The 18,240-nt window shown below is 41.9% G+C and overlaps 1 protein-coding gene across 1 annotated transcript in view; it reads left to right on the forward strand.

Annotated features, from left to right (window-relative positions):
• gtdc1 (glycosyltransferase-like domain containing 1) overlaps positions 1-18,240 on the forward strand; it is a 161,697-nt gene that overhangs the window by 117,334 nt on the left and 26,123 nt on the right. The window contains exon 5 of the mRNA XM_042336284.1: positions 13,742-14,116. Coding sequence (XP_042192218.1) covers positions 13,742-14,116 — 375 coding nt within the window. The remainder of the gene's footprint in view (positions 1-13,741; positions 14,117-18,240) is intronic.

The raw sequence follows: 18,240 nt of genomic DNA on the forward strand, positions 1-18,240 counted from the left end.
ACCTGGTTGTTAGTTGATTGGCGGATCACCGTTCCGGGAGGTAATAAAAAAAATTGGTCAGTCAATCCATGACTGTTTGTGGGACACTGCTGTGCGCAATTGGCTGTCACGTTTCGCCCACAAAACATACAGTCAATTCTCTTTACAATATATTCTGTGAAGCACTTTGAGATGCTAAGAGGCTATATCAAATGCAAGGATTATTATTACATTTAATTATGTTTATTCCCCGAGTGAAAGAAACTGCATAACTCGAAAGCCAACATGTTTCATTCCTAAGTGGGATAAACAGAGTGGAGATAAAATCAACATGGATCAGAAATAAAAACAGCCGAAAGTGCGCAGCAGGCAAAATAGAGAATTTAGCGATGCTGCATTTATAATTCTAGTTCCATAACTTCTGCGTGTACAATTAAAACAAAGCGGAGTTTGCTTAATGTGAGTGGAGGTTAGGTATGGTCGCTTTTTTCTAGTGTGGTTTGTGGTGTGGTTTCCTGGAATGCTGAGAGGGATTGGTTATCCCAATGCTGAAATGCTGACGCTTGATAAGTGGTAACATCAGTGAGGGAGGAGTATGCAGGTGGTATATTGTGGCTGCTCAGGACTTTGCTTAACATATAAGAACATAAGAATTTGCTAGGAGGACCAATGTCCATCTAGTTCGCCTTCCACCATCCTGGCAGTCGCCTGACATGTCGTGTCCCGAAATATTAGTTTCCAGCAGAAATCCAGCTAATTTGTTCTTGAAACAAACAACATTTTCTACTCCACTGTCATCCCTAGGGAGCCTGTTCCATAAGTTTACTTCATTGCGTGTCGGTTCTCTTTGTGTTAGGTTGTGTTTGTGTGTGTGTTCGTTGTGAGGGGTTTTAGAAGTTTTATTTTGTGTGTGAGTTCGGTTATATAGCTGTGAGTTGTTTATCGCACTGATGATACTGCACAATGTGTTTTGTTTGTTTTGGGGCACTGTGGCCAGACAGTTGTCATGGCTACAGCAAAGCTTCACTTATAGCCAGTCTGAGCTCACAGCGTTTTCTAATGATTTTAATCTCCGAGCAACTCGCGTTAAAGTGGTTCTGGTCATGTTATTCTCTCCCGCACGTGAAACTATTTACTTGAACGTACATGGCTTTGCGCATGTACAGTGAACCTCACATAAGTCATATCAGTTGGGACCACACCGGGTAAAACCTTAGACAAATAATAGCCCCCCCCCTTCCCGCACCCCCAAATTTTTTTTCGAATAGTGTCATAGGATCTTTAACGTTTACCTGAACAGGCAGACAAGACCTTGATTTGATGTCTCAGCCACAGAACGGCACCTCTAACAACACAGCGCTTTCCCAGCACTGTATTGGAAAGTCAATCTAGACCGTCAGCTCAAAGTCGTGACGTGTGGTTGGAACCAACAAGTTTCAGAGGTGAGAAAATGCCATCAATTCAGGCTGAGATCAGCAAATAAATCTTTCTGCGTATTCCTCTCTCCCCTTAGACCATGAGGACTGGCTACAATTTTAACACAGTCCCTCAGTACAATGAGCCCGAGTAGCTTGTAAAAGCAGGGAGGTGGTATGAAATGTAATATAGTAATTATTTTCTCTGGTGCATTTGGAAGTTCTTGCACAACATTTGGAAGCACTTTCTTTACCAATTTCCCATCGCTCTTAAAGGCTGACGAATGCATTTTGCTTCTCCGTTTCAACAAGGGAACGTCGAGCTTGTGCTTGTATGACAAACACACAGTGAGGAGAGAATCGTTGAAAACCCATTCAAATAAAACACACACAATGCCTATTCAGTTTTATGTTCACCTGGAATGTTGTGTAAAAGAAAGCACGCAAAAATGCATTGCTTCATCTGTCTAATACGCACAACCTGTACTGGCTATAGTATGTAAGGCCCCTCTCTATGAGGAGTCTATATTTTTAGCCTTTTTTTTTAGTTGGTGGGAAAAACGTTCATGACACTCTGTTACATGCAATCCTGAACTCCTTCAATCATCAATAAATCCACTTTAAAAATATTGTTGGCACAGCCAGCAGCTGTAATGTGGTTTTCATTCATCGTACAATGACATCAGTATCTTTCCGTTCATTTTATTAAAAGAAATTGCGGAGATCGCCATTTGGTGCCAGAAAAACATCCCAAGCCCCAAAAGTAATCTGTCATGGAGCCAGATGGAGTACTTTTTTTTGATCAGCAATAATAATAGTTTGACATGGCAGAACAGTCGAGACTCTAAAAGGTATTATTTTTCAAGGTACTCTTCCAGGTACAGCTGGACTACTGTGCTCATTGCTAGATTTACCTACCTTGTTTCCTTCTGTGCGGAACATAGGTGTGTTGGACCAATGTCAAATTTAAGTGTTGTGTTAGCAGTGCTCTTCAAAATCAATGGGCTTTGCGCATGTACAGTGAACCTCACATAAGTCGTATCAGTCGGGACTACACCTGGCAAAACTTAAGACAAGTAATAAGTCCCCCCTCTCCCCCACCCCAAAAAAGTAATTTGATCAGTCAATCCACAACTGTTTGTGGGACACTGCTGTGCACAATTGACTGCCGCATTTCACCCACAAAACAGACAGTCACCACACTTTACAGTATATCCTGTGAAGCGCTTTGAGACGTCTCGAACAACAACAACAACAAGATTTCATTTATAGTGCACCTTTCATGTCGGGAGGACGTCTCAAGGCGCTGGACAGTTGGGTCAGAAGGGGAAATGGTCAGGGTGAGGAGAGGGAAGGGAGGGAGCGAGGAGGGTGTAGAGAGTCGAGAGGGGAGCTGAAGGCATGGTCGAAGAGAAAAGTCTTGAGACCAGCCTTGAAGGAGGAAAGGGGGAGGCGGCGAAGGCACTGGAGGATGAAGTTCCAGAGCCTCGGGGCTAAGAGGCTGAAGGCCCGGCCACCGATGGTAGGGCGGTTGGGGCGGGGGCTGTGGAGCAGACCGGAGCCAGAGGAACGGAGGGTACGGGCAGGTAAGTAGGGGGATAGTAGGTCGGAGAGGTAGGAGGGAGCAAGGCCGTGAATGACCTTGTAGGTGAGGATGAGGATCTTGAATTCGATCCTCTGGGGGATGGGGAGCCAGTGGAGGCGAGCGAGGGTGGGAGTGATGTGGTCCCGAAGCCTGGTGCGGGACAGTACACGAGCTGCAGAGTTCTGAAGACATGATCAGGTGCTATACCAAATGCAAGGATTATTATTATTACATTTAATATGACATGCAAAGTATGAGTTGTGTCAAACTTGCATAGAACATGAACCTTTGAACGGGACTTGGGCAGATATAAGAGTTGAGGGATTATACGATTTATACAGATCAGACTTTTACAGCGCGAGTTTTACTGTAATGTGTACATTGAAGTGAAGTGTTATTTTGGGTCGTTACCGAAGTGGACTGTGGATTATTGGAAAGAAAGTTTATTCAGTTGGGATGGGTGGGAGGGAGGAGGGAAGGGGTGGATTTGTTAGCGGCTCAAAAGTGCACATAGATACGTAGAGGAATAGAACAGCTGCACAAGCTCACATTTTGCTTTTTAACCAGATGTTTGCTTTTAAAAATATATATCTATAAAAGAGCTCCCAGTAAACTCTGGGAGTTTTTTCGACTACTTGGATATCAAAGGCAAGTAGAGTACATTGAAAAAATCCTAGGGTTTTTTTTGAGGGAAAAAATTTGCAGTCATTAGATTGGCATTAACCCTTCTTGGTGCGAGGCAAAGCCACGTTACTTTACAAGATTAATGGCCCTTTGCAGCCGAACTGCGTTTATTTTACTGCACGTTCTGTGTTTTCTTAGCTTCTGATCATTCCATATTCTCATGCATATGATCACCTGGCAGTGTAAAAGCAAGCGGAGGGCAAAGCACCGCTCACTGAAATGTTGGCAGGAAAGTAAAAAGAGCTTCTGTTCAAAAAGATGCAGAATCACTGATGAAAGTTTATGCTTGTAGCTGAATTGCCACCCTCGTCATTTATGAAATCCCATACTGTGAGTGATAATTATCCATTATGGAGGGTAAAGTCACTGAATTCTCTGTGCTCATTTATAGCTGTGGATTTTGAGGTAATGTACTGTAAAAGATGCACCTTGTCTGTTAAGTGCACCAAACACAAAGTTATTCTTTCAATAATTTCCGTCCCAAAATATGAATTTAACTTGTCATCAATCAGAGCAACATTTCTGGTGAAGGTGTATACTAATATAATAATATGTAAATTATGATTCCTCAAATTTGTATTTATAATTTTCTATTGATTTCCTGCCCTAACGCTCCCCCCTCACCCACCACACACACACAAACACACACACACATTCCCTCCGCTATCTATTTGCATTATTACAAAACCAATTCAGAGTCTGTTTAAGTCTATGGCACGTGCAAAATGGCAAGCAGATGGCAATGCTGTTGGGTGCACAGAGAAAAGCGGGTAGCAGTGGGAGCCGACAGATAGGGTTATGCTATCAAAGGCATTTTGAGCAAATACAGGATAGTGCCAGTTAAAAGGTTAAGTGGATAAATAACCAAGATGTAGCATTTGGTGAGATGCAGAAGAATACACAATACAATGCCAAACACAGCAAGCTTGTTCAAGAAGGGGATATATTTAGGGGATATCAAATGCTGTCAGTGGGTTACATGATGATATGTCAAAGAAATGGTCCTAAATTGGCACATACGAGAGTAAAGCTCAAATAGTTTAAGAGAATCGAAACAACCTTGAAGTGTAATTATTTTCAGCTATTTGTTCTTTCTCATAAATGACAAACACTGAAGTGTTTTGTTGTGGTGAGCAGGCAATAAGGTTATTGTGAAGTCGGATCTGAAGGTGTGGTATAAACCTTGAGGGTGAAATTTCAATGTCCTCTATATGTCAAGAGTGGGTTAAAGGGTTACATCTATGACCACAGCCCCGATGTTTCTGAACTCTTCAGTAGCTCTGCAATGCACTGCCTGAAAGGGTGGTGGATGCAGATTCAAGAGCAGCTTACAAAAGGGAATTGGATAGGTACATGAAAGAGAAAAAATTACAGGGTTATGGGTTAAAGCAGGGGACCTGGATAGTTCTTTCAAAGAGCTGGCATAGGCACGATGGGTCGAATGGCCTTCTCCTGTCCTGTAAGATTCTATGGTTCTATGATATATAGTTAGTGGGTGTTTGTGTACTAGAGTGTGTTGTGCACATGTGTGCTTTCACAGCTGTCCCCACAATAGCCATTGAGAGTTTGCTTTGCACCTTTACACCACTGATAAGCTGCTTTATCTTGTACTGAACAGTTAAACCAGAGGATACGACCTGCGATTGAAGGGGGTGGGTAAATTCAGATCAAACCTATGGAAACACTACATCAGTAACTGAGTAGTAAACTTATGGAACAGACTCCCAAGGGAGATAGTGGAAGCCGAAAATGTGATTTGTCTCAGGAACAAATTAGATAGATTTCTGCGAGAAAATAATATCTCAGGATACAGTATAGAGTTTGGCACACGACACATCAAGCAACTGCCAAGAAAGCAAACTAGATGGACCTTGGTCTTCTTTCGCCTAGCAAAAAATAATTCTTATGTTCTTATGGTTGTGGAAATTGACCATGACCCAGATCGACCTTATTGTTGGCCCTATAATCGCCCCAGTATAATCTCTGCCGTCCTCGTAGAATAATCTTAACTTTATCAATCGTGTAGCATTGTCAATGTGAATTCAGCTCAGTTAGCAGAAGTGGATTGAGTCAATGACAGCCCAGAATTAGTTCTCCCACTGAGTCCATTTGTGTATGTATATGTCCAACAATTAAGAAAACGTGTATGATAATATCAAAAGATGCACTCGGGCAAACACCCAGCCAGGAGGTTAAAAACATTCAATAAAGCTATTGAAAAGCATGAAATTGGATAAGTTTATATACACAGTTCACTATGATGGCCACTCAGCAGTTGTATTCTCTTGATCTGAGCTTTTTGTTTCTGGTCTTTAACCACGCTTTTGGTTCTTTATCTTTGTAAGGCGTTACATATCATCGGAGAGAATTGGTGGTAGGATACAAGAGAGAAAATAAGAAGGATAGAGTCAGCACAAACCATCTAGAAAGTGTTCAGGCAGTTCCAGGGCTGAATGGATTTGCTAGGTCCTCTTGCACTTCACAAATGGAGAACAGATCCTTCGATTGGCTTTAACTCAGAACATAGCAGTGATAAAGGAGATAATAATACTACTAATAATGATAATAATAATCCTTGCATTTGATATAGCGCTTTTCACGTCTTCTAGACGTCTCAAAGCGCTTCACTGAATAGACTGTAAAGTGAATTGACTGTATATTTGTGGGCAAAACGAGGCAGCCAATTGCGCACAGCAGTGTCTCACAAACAGTCGTGGATTGAAATTACCAATTTTTTTTTGTGTACTGGAGCCTGAATTTACTCAGAGGGTAATAAACAACTGGAACAGGTGAGATCAGGTGGGTTAAAGGGTTACATCTAAGACCACAGCCCCCGATGTAAACCGAGCAAACTGATCTTGTGGGGGCATCAAAGTAGGAGTTTGGCTACTAAATTTCTAACCCATGTCCAGTAGGTTATTTGTTTTTAAAGAGCTTTGAGATGCTGCTCTGCATGAAGGGCACTATACAAATTCAAGTTGTTGTTGTTGTTTTTACTCAGTACAATGGTGCTGACCACTAAAATATCAAATGCTTTTTACATATCTCACACGGAAAAAACATGAAAAGTGCCTCCAGTGTTTAATAACATGCAGATTTTTACTGACTCAATAAATATAGTCGCATGAAAGCAGGACGGCCGAGCTTTGTTGATGTAGAATCTTATGACTGGAGCCACACAAACTTTTGGAACACTGTAAGATCTCGTATGTAATTTAATTTCTTCTGTGCCTCAGATCCATCAGTATCAGAACTGCAGGAGCAACAGTTGTCATCTCTCATAAAATATCTGTATTGTTCCTCTTGCTATTTTACTCTTGTATATTTTTCTGAATGGCCTTACTGGTTCAATAGGGACGCAAACCAAAGGTCAATATTGCATTAAGATACACAGGTAAATCAGGGTCTTGTTTTACCCTCACTGTCATCCAGGGCACAGTGAGACCAATGTTAGGTGCTCTATCTGAACTCTACTAATCTAGTACAGATTGAAGATTGAACCGAGGACCTTTCTTAGCTGTATAGCCTAGTTTCTTATCAGGCGATGTGTTTGCTGTCTCTATGCAAAATGCACAGAGGAACGCAAATCCAGATTATCTGCCCTGGGTGGTATTATATTATGGGTTAAGAATGTTATTTGTCACCTCTCGGCTGGACTATTCTAATGCCTGCCTCGCTGGCCTCCCATCCACTACCATCCATAAAATCCAGATTATTCAAAACTCTTGCCGGCCACATTCTCACCCGCACCAAGCTCCGCACCCCGATTACCCCAGTCCTTGTCAGACTGCACTGGCTGCCTGTCCCAAAGAGGATTGACTTCAAGATCCTCACTATTGTCTTCAAATCCTTCCACTCCTCTGCACCCCCCCCCCCACCTCTCTGACTTCCTCTCTCCTCAAAACAGTACCCGTTGCCTTTGTTCCTCCGGGTCTGGCCTCCTCCTTGTCCCCCAAGTCCTCCGTTCCACCCTCGGTGGCTGTGCCTTCAGCCACTACGCCCCGAGGCTCTGGAACTCCCTTCCTCACTCCCTTCGCCTCGCTCTCTCTCTTCCTATTTTCAGGTCTTTGCTGAAGACCGTTCTCTTCGACTGCACCTTTGGTCACCTTCCTCCCCCTCCCGCTGGCTCGGCCCCGGGATCCGTTACTGTGAAGCGCTCTGAGACACCGTCTGGCTTGGAGGGCGCTATATAAATCCAAGTTGTTGTTGTATTCCTTAAGTATAGCTTTCATCTCCTCTTTGTTCCGTTTTGATTCAGCACAAAGAATTTTGCCTCAATCTGAAATACCGATTCCCTTTCATGATTTTTAAATCTTTAATCATGCCCCACATCTTAGTCTTTTAGAATGTACAGAGTGCCTTACGATCTCTTCAACGGTCTCTTCAAGGCTAATTGATTTCATACCCATTTCCACCTTGACTGCGTTTTTCAGGGATCTTTCCAAAATAGCTCAATCTTGTACTGCAGTAAGTTTGGTGACCACAACCGGACACACTTCTCCAAGTGGTTTAGCATCACTTGTTCTAAAACCATAGCAGATATTTTGGGATACACTATTTATATAGCTTAGTATTCCAGGTATTTGGTGCCAAGCAATGCGATAGCCCTTAAACTTGTGGGCATCCAGCACAATGAATATTGTTTTTCCTGTGCTCCTTATATATTTATTGTATTTAACTGTTGCAATCATGGTTTGCTCTTTTTACCCTGTGTGCCTTTTCTCAGTCACAAAAACAATTTGAGTATTTCTTCAATGTGAAAGGCCCTGTAGAAATGCAAGTTGTGTGTACTTTGGTACCTCTCGGAGCAGTTTTAAGGATTCTTGATTTGATATCCTTCTCCTTTGATCAACCTGCTCTGACGCATGACTTGATGTCGTCCTCGAACTTAAGACATTCTACTTACAATACCTTTGTTGAAGTCATTAATAAATATTCAGGAGCAATCCCAGAGGGATGTTGCGGGTCACAGCTGCCGTATTATCCAGCCAATTGATAATCCAATTTTTAACTTCATTTTGGATCCCTCGAGCTTTCAAGCCAGGGACTCGTTGGTTATGTTTTGTTTTGTGATTTAGGTGGCAGAACAGAGTACAGCTGAGTGGAAAAAGCAGATGTCTCACATTTGACCCCTTTGGTTGTCGAGAGCACAGAAAGTGTTGGAGAAATGTTTTATTGACGCACACTAAAAGGCAGGTTAGAGGTTTCCTAGAGCCTTGCGGCTGGTTCCGTCAGATCCCTAGCTCTGCAAGTGACCGGTAATTGTACCCTTGAACTTCTGCACAAGAAAGAAACCGGAATTCCAGGTACTTCCATTCTCTGGTGACTTCTATGTGCAGGAAAAACCACATTGAATATTGAAGTGGAGCTCTTGCCGTCCTGCTGTAATGGTGCAAGTCACATGCAAAGAATCTCTAAATCCTTGCAAAAAAATATTGACCTTGACCGCAAAATGACTTGAGTGCAATGAAAGGAGTCACATTCCAGAGCTTGTTAATGGAGCCCAACTCGCATAGTATTATATTGATGCATTTTAGTATAAATGTAAACAGGGTCTGATCGTTTGAGCCAGCACAATAAATATTAATGATACATTGTTCATCGCTTGGCAAAAAGTATTTGTGACTTGCCTAAATAGATGTCACTTTAAAAAAAAATTCCAAAAGAAAGTGAAACGTTCGGTGAAGATTGAGGATTGGGTTTGTGAAGAGATACGGTTGAAATGCAGCAAGATAGCTGAGAAATTAATTGAAGGTCTGCCGTTTGGAAGATCCATAGGCAGAGTGACGCAAAACATGATTGAAACATTAAGGCATTCCTTGCTCAAAATTACCCCACCCCTGGCTAGTTTCCTTATCCTGGTTTAGATTCCAGATTTTTTTCCCCATAAATAAAACTCCAGGGAAAAATAGCCAGAGACCTCACTGTGTATCTCTTTCCAAATAGTCAAACAAACACCTTGTGCAATAAAATCAGCCCAATTTGCCAGACAAGTATCAAAGGTTAGTATATTTGTGGAGTCCTGTAGCTCAGTGGTTAGAGCACTCGCTTTGCAAGTGAGAGACCTGAGTTCAATTCCAGGCAGAGGGCGAAACCTTGGGCAAGTTTCCTTACTCCACACAGAGCCTAATAATAATCCCTCCAAAAACAAAACAATAATAAATTGGTCATATTCAATCTACGACTGTTTGTGAGACATTGCTGTGCGCAATTGGCTGCCGCGTTCGCCCACAAATATACAGTCAATTCACTTTACAGTGTGTTCTGTGAAGCGCTTTGGGACGTCCTCCTGACGTGAAAAGCGCTATATCAAATGCAAGGATTATTATTATTATTATTATTTATATATGGGGGGCGGAGAGGTAGAAATGCGGTATGCATTTTGTTTATATATGTGGTTGACTGTATGTTTGGGTAACTGTAACTGGACAAGGAGTGAGACCCTTGTATCAATAACACTGCTTTCAATAACAAGCTTTGTAATTTTAGCCGGTTGAACTCCCAACAACTACCCCAACACACACTCTGGTGTCCTCCAAGCTTTTGGCTCTTGCCATCCTGCACCTAATACTCTCCAGAATTAGGAAAGCAGTGTGCATTGCTCTGGAGAGACAGTACGCATTCCAATACAGATGCAGAGACATTTCCATGCCATACATATATGGTCCTCTGTCTGGTTCGTAGAATCTTAAGCATGGTGATGGGTTTCCACCTATCTGAAGAGGTCTGATTCCTGCAAAAATGTGTCTGAAGTGAACCATTCTGATTCTAATTTATTCAGTAAGATGAATCCAGCGTTTATTGCGTGAGTCTTTTCAGGGCAGAAATGTTGGAAGTCCAACTTTGGGGAATTTTTTTTATTAAAAAAAATGCTGACTAACCAATCCTTCATGAAAACGGTTTACTGTCAATTTGCTGACCCACAGCTGATTGCTTGATGGATTTCAGTAAGACTTGAGAAGGGGGTTTGTAAGCTTTTCAGGAGAGAATTGCAATGAGGAGTTCTGCGTTCTGAGCTGTGAATTGCTGCACGTAGTCAAAGTGATGGTGTGCAGTAATGACACTGTTGAAAAGCATATTTTATGTATGTGGTGTGGCGGGGTGGCGGGGATGTATATATATATATACGCAATTGTTATCGATGTTCTTCAGTTATATGATATATGCGTGTGTGTGTGTGCGTGTGAAAGTGCGTGTGCAAGAAATAACGGCTTGCAATCCACAAATTTTGAACGAGGTCTCTTCTGCATTCTTCTCAGTACTAAAATTGTTTTTTTTCTTGATATCCCTGATGTATAATTACTATCAATGCTTTTGCATCAGGCATTCTTCATGTAAAATATTTAACAAGATCATATTGCTGCAATGATTTGGCACCAGGCAGTGAACCTGCTTGAACGCTTGATAACTGTTGCGGTGTACAATGTACGTTTGAAAATGCCTGAAAAATCGCATGTTCAGATATACTGAAAATCCTTTCTCGACAATTATTGCAAAAGCAATTAACATTACCAATACTTGATGATAATTTTCTTTGCCTGCAATAGAAATGTTATATGAAATGCTAGAATTTTAGAAAACATAAGCTTTTCTCTGTTCATGTAGTTTTAACAATTGAAGCCATTTACCATCCCCAGTGACTTAGTCACGAAAGCAACAGACTTGACTTAAGATCCTCAGTGCATTCACTCAGTTCTTCGGTGTTTCAAGGCTGATAAAATGAACCCTAAAAAAAAACTTGGAGGAAACTTTCCATTACAGTCCGTAACCTCTTAAATATCAAACGTTCAAAGAATTGTCATTGGCTGTAACCCCCGTTTGCTTGTTTGGGTCAATCTGTCTTCCTCTTTAAAATATTTTAAATTTCATATTGAACTCCGCGGTTAGCGAGCATTTGTTTGGTGCTGCCTTGGAGCGATTGCTGAGGCCGACAGTCACACTGTTTATGCTGCACATCTGCTCTGTCATACAGCTTGAACCAGTCAAGAGTTTCTCCCTCCTTTGGGTGAAACTGCTGTGTTTATATCAAAGTGGGTGGAGCGAAGGGAGTTCACAAACACAGGGAGAGAGAAAAGCATATCAACAGTGACTAAAACCAAAGCAGCGCCAGCTCTCCCGCTTCTTTTCAAACAGCTTTCCAAGTAGCTTTGATGCAACTTAAGCCAGGAATACAGGAACATTCATCTCATCGAGCCTACTCCCTCCGTTTACTATTTTATTAGCTTCCTCCAGTTCAAAAAAGGAGCGAAAAAGTTCATTACAAACTAAATGCACTCCGGCACACTATACACACACCCACACACACACCAGGTGCTGACAACACACTTTGAGACGTCTCAAAGACGTGGTAAGGCGCTATATCAAATGCAAAGATTATTATTATATTATTAATTGCTTCTTTACTAACTTTCTACCTACTTTCTGACTGAAACTGGGTCTCGCACCCTCAAAAGCGGTTTGTGAAGGAACATAGACAGTGTCTGCTGTGAACTTGTGGAACCCGACAAAAGCCATTGACAAACACACCACCAATTTCGAAACGACCAGCTTTTTTTAAAAAAAAAACAAGTTTATCAACGTTTGTCCCGAATGAAGAGAATTAAACCTTTTGACTGCTCTCCTCCCCACTTCTCCCTTCCCTTCCCTACCCATCCCTCCCTCCCTCCCTGTCTTATACACATCCGCAAATCTGGAAGATTGTGAATGACTCCTTATTCCATACACATTGCAGATAAAGGACTGCCACATTATTTATTGTAACGATGACACAGTGCAGACTTTTCCCTAAGTACCTTTTCCAGTAATATATAAATGTTGGGACTAATCCTAAAAAGAGAGTGTGCAGCTGTCTAACCAAACATTTCTCCAGAAAATGCATTCTTTTTAATACCAGCAAACAGAGCTATATGACAAACCAACCTGTTTTGCATCTCAAGTGAAATAGTTTGTGTATCACATTACAATCCACTGCTTGAATACAGTCAAAAAACATAAGCAGATTTTTCCACATAATCAGTTCAGCAGAAATGCCAGTCCATTAAATTCTTTTATGCAGTTTCCCCTTATCCTACAGAATTTCATCTGCTGGATGCAAGCCTGGCGGTAATCTTTAACAGAGTGTTTTAAATATGAGACTCTTCCATCTCTGTGGACAAGGATGCTGAAATGAAAAGATTAACACGACGGAGCTTTGCTGTTATTAACACGCTCCATAACAACAAACCGTTCTGCGTTAACTCCTTGTGAAGTGGACTGGGATGTCTGTGGTCCTCTCACAAAGTAGCGCCAGCCTTGGACTTTCCAAACTTCTCCGGGAGGTGCTATTCACACAGCTTTAGTCCGGGGACAGTACATTATAGTCAAATGCTATATGGCCTACAATTGAAGTGGTGGGTGGGGGGGGTGATAAATTCAAAACATATCTGCGCAAACACTATTTCAGTGAGCGAATAGTAAGTGTATGGAACAGGCTTCTGAGGGAGACGGTGGAAGCAGAAAGTGTTAATTCATTCAAAAGCAAATTTATAAGTTTATTTTAGGAAATAATATCTTGGGATACAGTATATAGTTTGGGACACGACACATGAATGCGACTGCATTCAGTTCGCCCGAAGGCGAACTGGAGGGTGTTTTTTTCGTCAAACAATTCTTATGTTTTTATGCTCCCAATGATGTTTATCTTATCTTGTTTAGAGGTTGGGATTGTTGGTGTGTGCATATGTGTGTGTGTGTGTAATATTCCATAGTAATTTCCTTTAATCCCCCCACCCCGAACCTAGAAATGACAATGATCCGTAGGTATAGTCTGTTATGAGGAACTTTTTCCAATAACAGATCTGATGTGATAATTATCTCATCTAATCGGATTGGTTTTGAAACTAGGCATTTTTCACCCCGTTGCCTACCCTGGTGTCTTGCTCGCTGTTTGTGCAATGCTCCGTTTCAGCTTCGCTGCTTGTATGACAATCACATTGCAATCTAACCTCTCGTTAAAATCCCTGATTGTCCAGCGCCTTGGGACGACCTCCCGATGTGAAAGGAGCTATACAAATATAATTTGTTGTTGTTGCTGTTACAGATTCCTGCCAGCACATAAAACTCGCCACAGTCAGCAGGCAACAGGTCTTCAAGGTGACGAAACAGCGAAGGGTCCGTTTGTGTTACGAAACAGTGAAGAGGGAGATGGATTGATGGAGGAAAGGCTTTCAAGTCTGGAACCTGGATATGTTGAGAAACAGCTCGTCAGGAAACACGACAGACTATTAATCCAGGCAGAACCACTGACAGAGCCAAACTGTATCAAACAGACTGAAGATCCAATTGCTTATCATGAAGAAAGAGATAAGGAACATATGGCCTTTAACCCCTGCAGCATGATGGGTGGGAATTTGGAAGGAAAGAGCAATGTGGCAGCCGAGGATAAGCCTTTACATATTGTCTGGCCTCACAGGTGGTGAGTACTTTCCGAGCGGTAACCTTGCCACATCGCTAACTTTGCAAAGCATGTCCCAGATATCATCGCCGACAAAGCTGTATCTTGTAATCTCTTCTAAACCAAGTAGAAATCGACTGCCCAGATAATCACCACAAACATACACTCTTAGAGTTCATCTTTGAGTGCTATGGGAAGGAAGTAAATTGGGATTAAGGGAAATGGTGGGGGGGGTTGAGAGAAGGAGTGGGGGGGTGGTGAAACTGCTCGTTAATCTTCCAGTGGTGAACATGAACTTTGTTTCAGTTATCTCCTAGTTTGTTTAATCTGCATGTGGCCTGATTAGAGTTGGCTTCATCCGAGATTATGAGCTGTTTTTGAAGAGATGCTCAGAGAATCAGTGGGTCAGATTTTCATGGAGCAACTGTTTACAGGTGAAGCAATAAGTACACACACCGGCAAAGTAAATCGTCTTTACACGGATTTGACTTCCAGTACATTAAAACTCCAGAAGCTTTCATAGCTGATCTGCAGCAGCCGGTATCTAAAGGGATTTTCATCTTTGACTGCAGAGCCTTAAGAAACAAAATGTGACATTTCTGGTGACATAGCATAAAGCCTTAGCGGGGGATAAATTGTCATGGAATTAGTTTAGAAATCACGCCATAATGTGATTTCATTTTTTAAAAAAAAAATTAAGTCAGTATTTCCATATTTCACTTCTTCTAAAAATAATTAAATGTATTTAGCTGCCAAACGTTTCCACTTATACCTGCAGCCCCTGGATCACTGATGTATATATAAGTGCGCACGTAGTATTTAGGACAGAATTTTTAATCACAACAAACATAGATCCGCAGCAAGCAGCAATTCCAGCACGAGATTAATACACTCTTAAATAACAGCGGTGATTGAGAGGGTTGTGGAAGCATAGCTTCTGTTTAGGGCATCCTTTGAAATCAGAGGGGGGTATAGCAATGCTTTGAGGAACATGCAGTTTGGAAACAAGCACAAATCTAATATACAGCACGAGTTATTCATTTCCCCAGCTTTGCCCTAGTGCTCCCGTCTCCCATACGGCTCGTGTACGTGGATGGGGAGATATTAACATATGGGGAAAAACTGTACATTGACATTTAATATAGTTCTACAAACCAAAAGTCGTAATAAAACGATGGTAGCTCACTGCTCCGTCGGTGTACATTTCTGATAAAAAGTCAGCGAGGTTAATGTACTTTACCTTCGAGAATTTAGAGCGAAAACAAGCAGAGAGCAGAAAAAAATGACAAAAACATCAAGCCAAGCTGTTTGTTGCCATTACCTAAGTGAGCTATGTCAGCTTTCTGGCCCACATCTGATAGATATTTGTTGTATAGAGAGCAAAAAATATCAAACTCTAATACTATTGTGTGCACATAACCATCTGTCACCGGTAGCCTGGAGATGAGAGGAAGATTATGAGGAATAAACATTGAGCTGCAGAGCATTGGTAAAGCCTTCAGGCAAAAACTCTTGTGGGGACATCAAAGACATTCTAATTCCAAGGCAGTCAAGGATTACAGTTTGTAACCTATGCTGACAACAGATAAATGGCAGGCAATATTGTGCTTGAGCTGTTGGGGGATGCATGGAGTATTGATGATGATGTTATCTTGCAGGATGGACTCTGTTGGGATAATTTCATGATAAAACACTTTTTCAAATGTCACCAGGTTCCCTGCGTTTTCTAGCTGGTTACTTTAATGTCAGGTTTGTTAATTAAGGGATACAAGGGACCAGAAAGGAGGTGTGTGTATCTGTGTGTGTGTGTGGGGGGGTGGGGGGGGGGGTTGGGTTGCAGTGGAGGGGTTTAGAGGAGAGAGGTAAAAACATAGGTAAAGGTAGATACACAAAGTTGAAGTACACAGACATTTTTAAAAAATGTTAGAAAATATTCCTCGTCACACATAAATCTATGAACTACTTCTATGTGTTCTTTTTAAACACGTCCGATCCCATCTCCTTGAAAATGACCCGTTTTTTGGTATCGCTATTATTCCTCTTTATATTCTGTCATTTCTTAATTTCCACCTCCTCCTACCTCTCCGCCCCTCATCACCCCACCCTCCCCACCGATTCCACTCGTGGGACCAATAGAGCATTATTCAAAAGGTGAGGAGAGGCAAACACAGACAATGTTACCATTTCCATGGCAACAGATTTATTTATTAGGACCTGAGATGGCATGTGTTAATGTGCCACATACCTGCTGATCGCCAAACTCCCTCTATTTCAGCTTCAGTTGACAATTAAGTCCTGGACAGATACAGCCAGGGGTTAATGTTACTCATTAGAAGAACTAGGTCATTACTGGGAAATCAAGGCACTTAAGACAGCATGGGGGAAAAATACTAAATTCAGCATCTTGGTAGATGCAGCTCATACATTAATTAACCTCGCTTTCCTTGGTGAAAAAATTCTGTTATCAGACACGTGCACTGCCATACACCAATTAATTGCAAAAGCTAGTTTACCATCATCCCTTCAGTTGTTTTTTTCTTCCTGCACGGGAGTTCCATTATTTCCTGGAAAATTCTAATGTCTATATGATGAGTTAAAAAGGGTATTAAAATTAAGAAGGGAATCATCATGGAAATCAGCTTTACCACAAGGGAATGGGCAAATAAGAGCCTCTGAAATTAAAATAAATAAGCTCTGTTAATACCACACCTTAGGAGCCTAATATGAACCCCGCAGAAATGGTATAGTTAGAGGTGCTGCTTTAGATTATTATTAAAATGTAACAGAGACATTTGACCTTCAGCGAAAAGCTATTGTAGTCTAAATCCACAGTCCTTGTAAACGCTGATGTTCTTGCTCTATAAAAAATAATTAGTTTTGTATTTTCTGAAGCAGATTAGGCTCCGAGTTTGATCTTTTAACCTTCCATTGGGCATGATAGCATTTTGTTTACCATCCTTCGCCACGACCACGAATGCAATAAATATGAGTTTTCACTTTGGTTTACGAAAGAAAAGTCTGCAGGTTTTTTTTTGGAAGTGGGGTGGGAGGGCGGGGAGGGGGAGACGATGCTACCCAAGGTTGCAGTATTTAAGGACTTCAAAACGTTTGAGATGGATTTTGAAATGGCGGACAGTCCAGGAGATAGAAAAAATGCACTCTGAAGGGTAAATGTGAATTTCGCATGTTCCAGGACAAGTGCTAGGATAAAAAGTTAATACTGTTCCGATTGTGGTTTTGATCAATGTTGCGGTAGAGAGCTGTGTAATAAAACTGTGAATCCATCTTGCACTAATTAGCGCTTGACTTTCAAAAAAAAATCTATTGAAACCCTTATTTGTAATTCAAATCGGAGGTGTTTTACTCGAGCATTTCCCTCTTAAGGAAACGGTCGCGAGAACGAAGAGGCAATAAATACAGTGTCATTGCTCTGAAATTATACTTTAATTCATTGTATTTTAGTCCACATCAGACAACTCCGAGCTGTCTGCATTTTGCCTTTGCCCTCTGTACAGACTGGAGGCAGCAAACTTCTTCGGGGAGCCGGTGGGGCTTTATTTTCACCGAAATGAATGGCAGTCACCCGCCCCTCGGGACAAACTGCTGTTAACATGTTTTACTGCCTCCACCTAATAGTGAATCATGTGTTGGTTTGTGAAGGGATGTGTAGCCCGGTTATGTAGATCAGCTTTGATATAGCACTCAGCGTCTGCATCTGTCAAATACTGATACAGAACCAGGCTTTCACCATCTTCCTGGTTAGTAAATGTACGAATGGTTAACTTGAGGGAGAGAGTTCCAAAGTTTCAGGGGGTAGCGACTCGCTGAAAGCCCGGCCACCGATGGTGGAGCGGAGGGGACGAGGGACAAGCAGGAGGCCAGAACCAGCCGAGCGGAGGCAGCGGGTGGCGGGTGGGGAGTAAGTAGGTCAGAGAGGTAGGGGGCTACCAGGGTACGAAGCAATTTGTAGGTGAGCGAAAGGATCTTGAAGTTGGTCCATCTGTGATAGGGAGTCAGTGCAGCCTGTCGAGGACTAGTGTGATAGGGGTCTGGAGTTTGGAGCAGGTGAGTCCCTGGACGGAGGAGTAAACATACGAATGTACAAAACAGATAAACAAAGACCTTAAACAGGGAAAGGCTGATAA

This window comes from Callorhinchus milii, unplaced genomic scaffold, assembly GCF_018977255.1.
Source record: "Callorhinchus milii isolate IMCB2004 unplaced genomic scaffold, IMCB_Cmil_1.0 Scaffold6, whole genome shotgun sequence".
In the NCBI taxonomy this organism is placed as follows: domain Eukaryota; kingdom Metazoa; phylum Chordata; class Chondrichthyes; order Chimaeriformes; family Callorhinchidae; genus Callorhinchus; species Callorhinchus milii.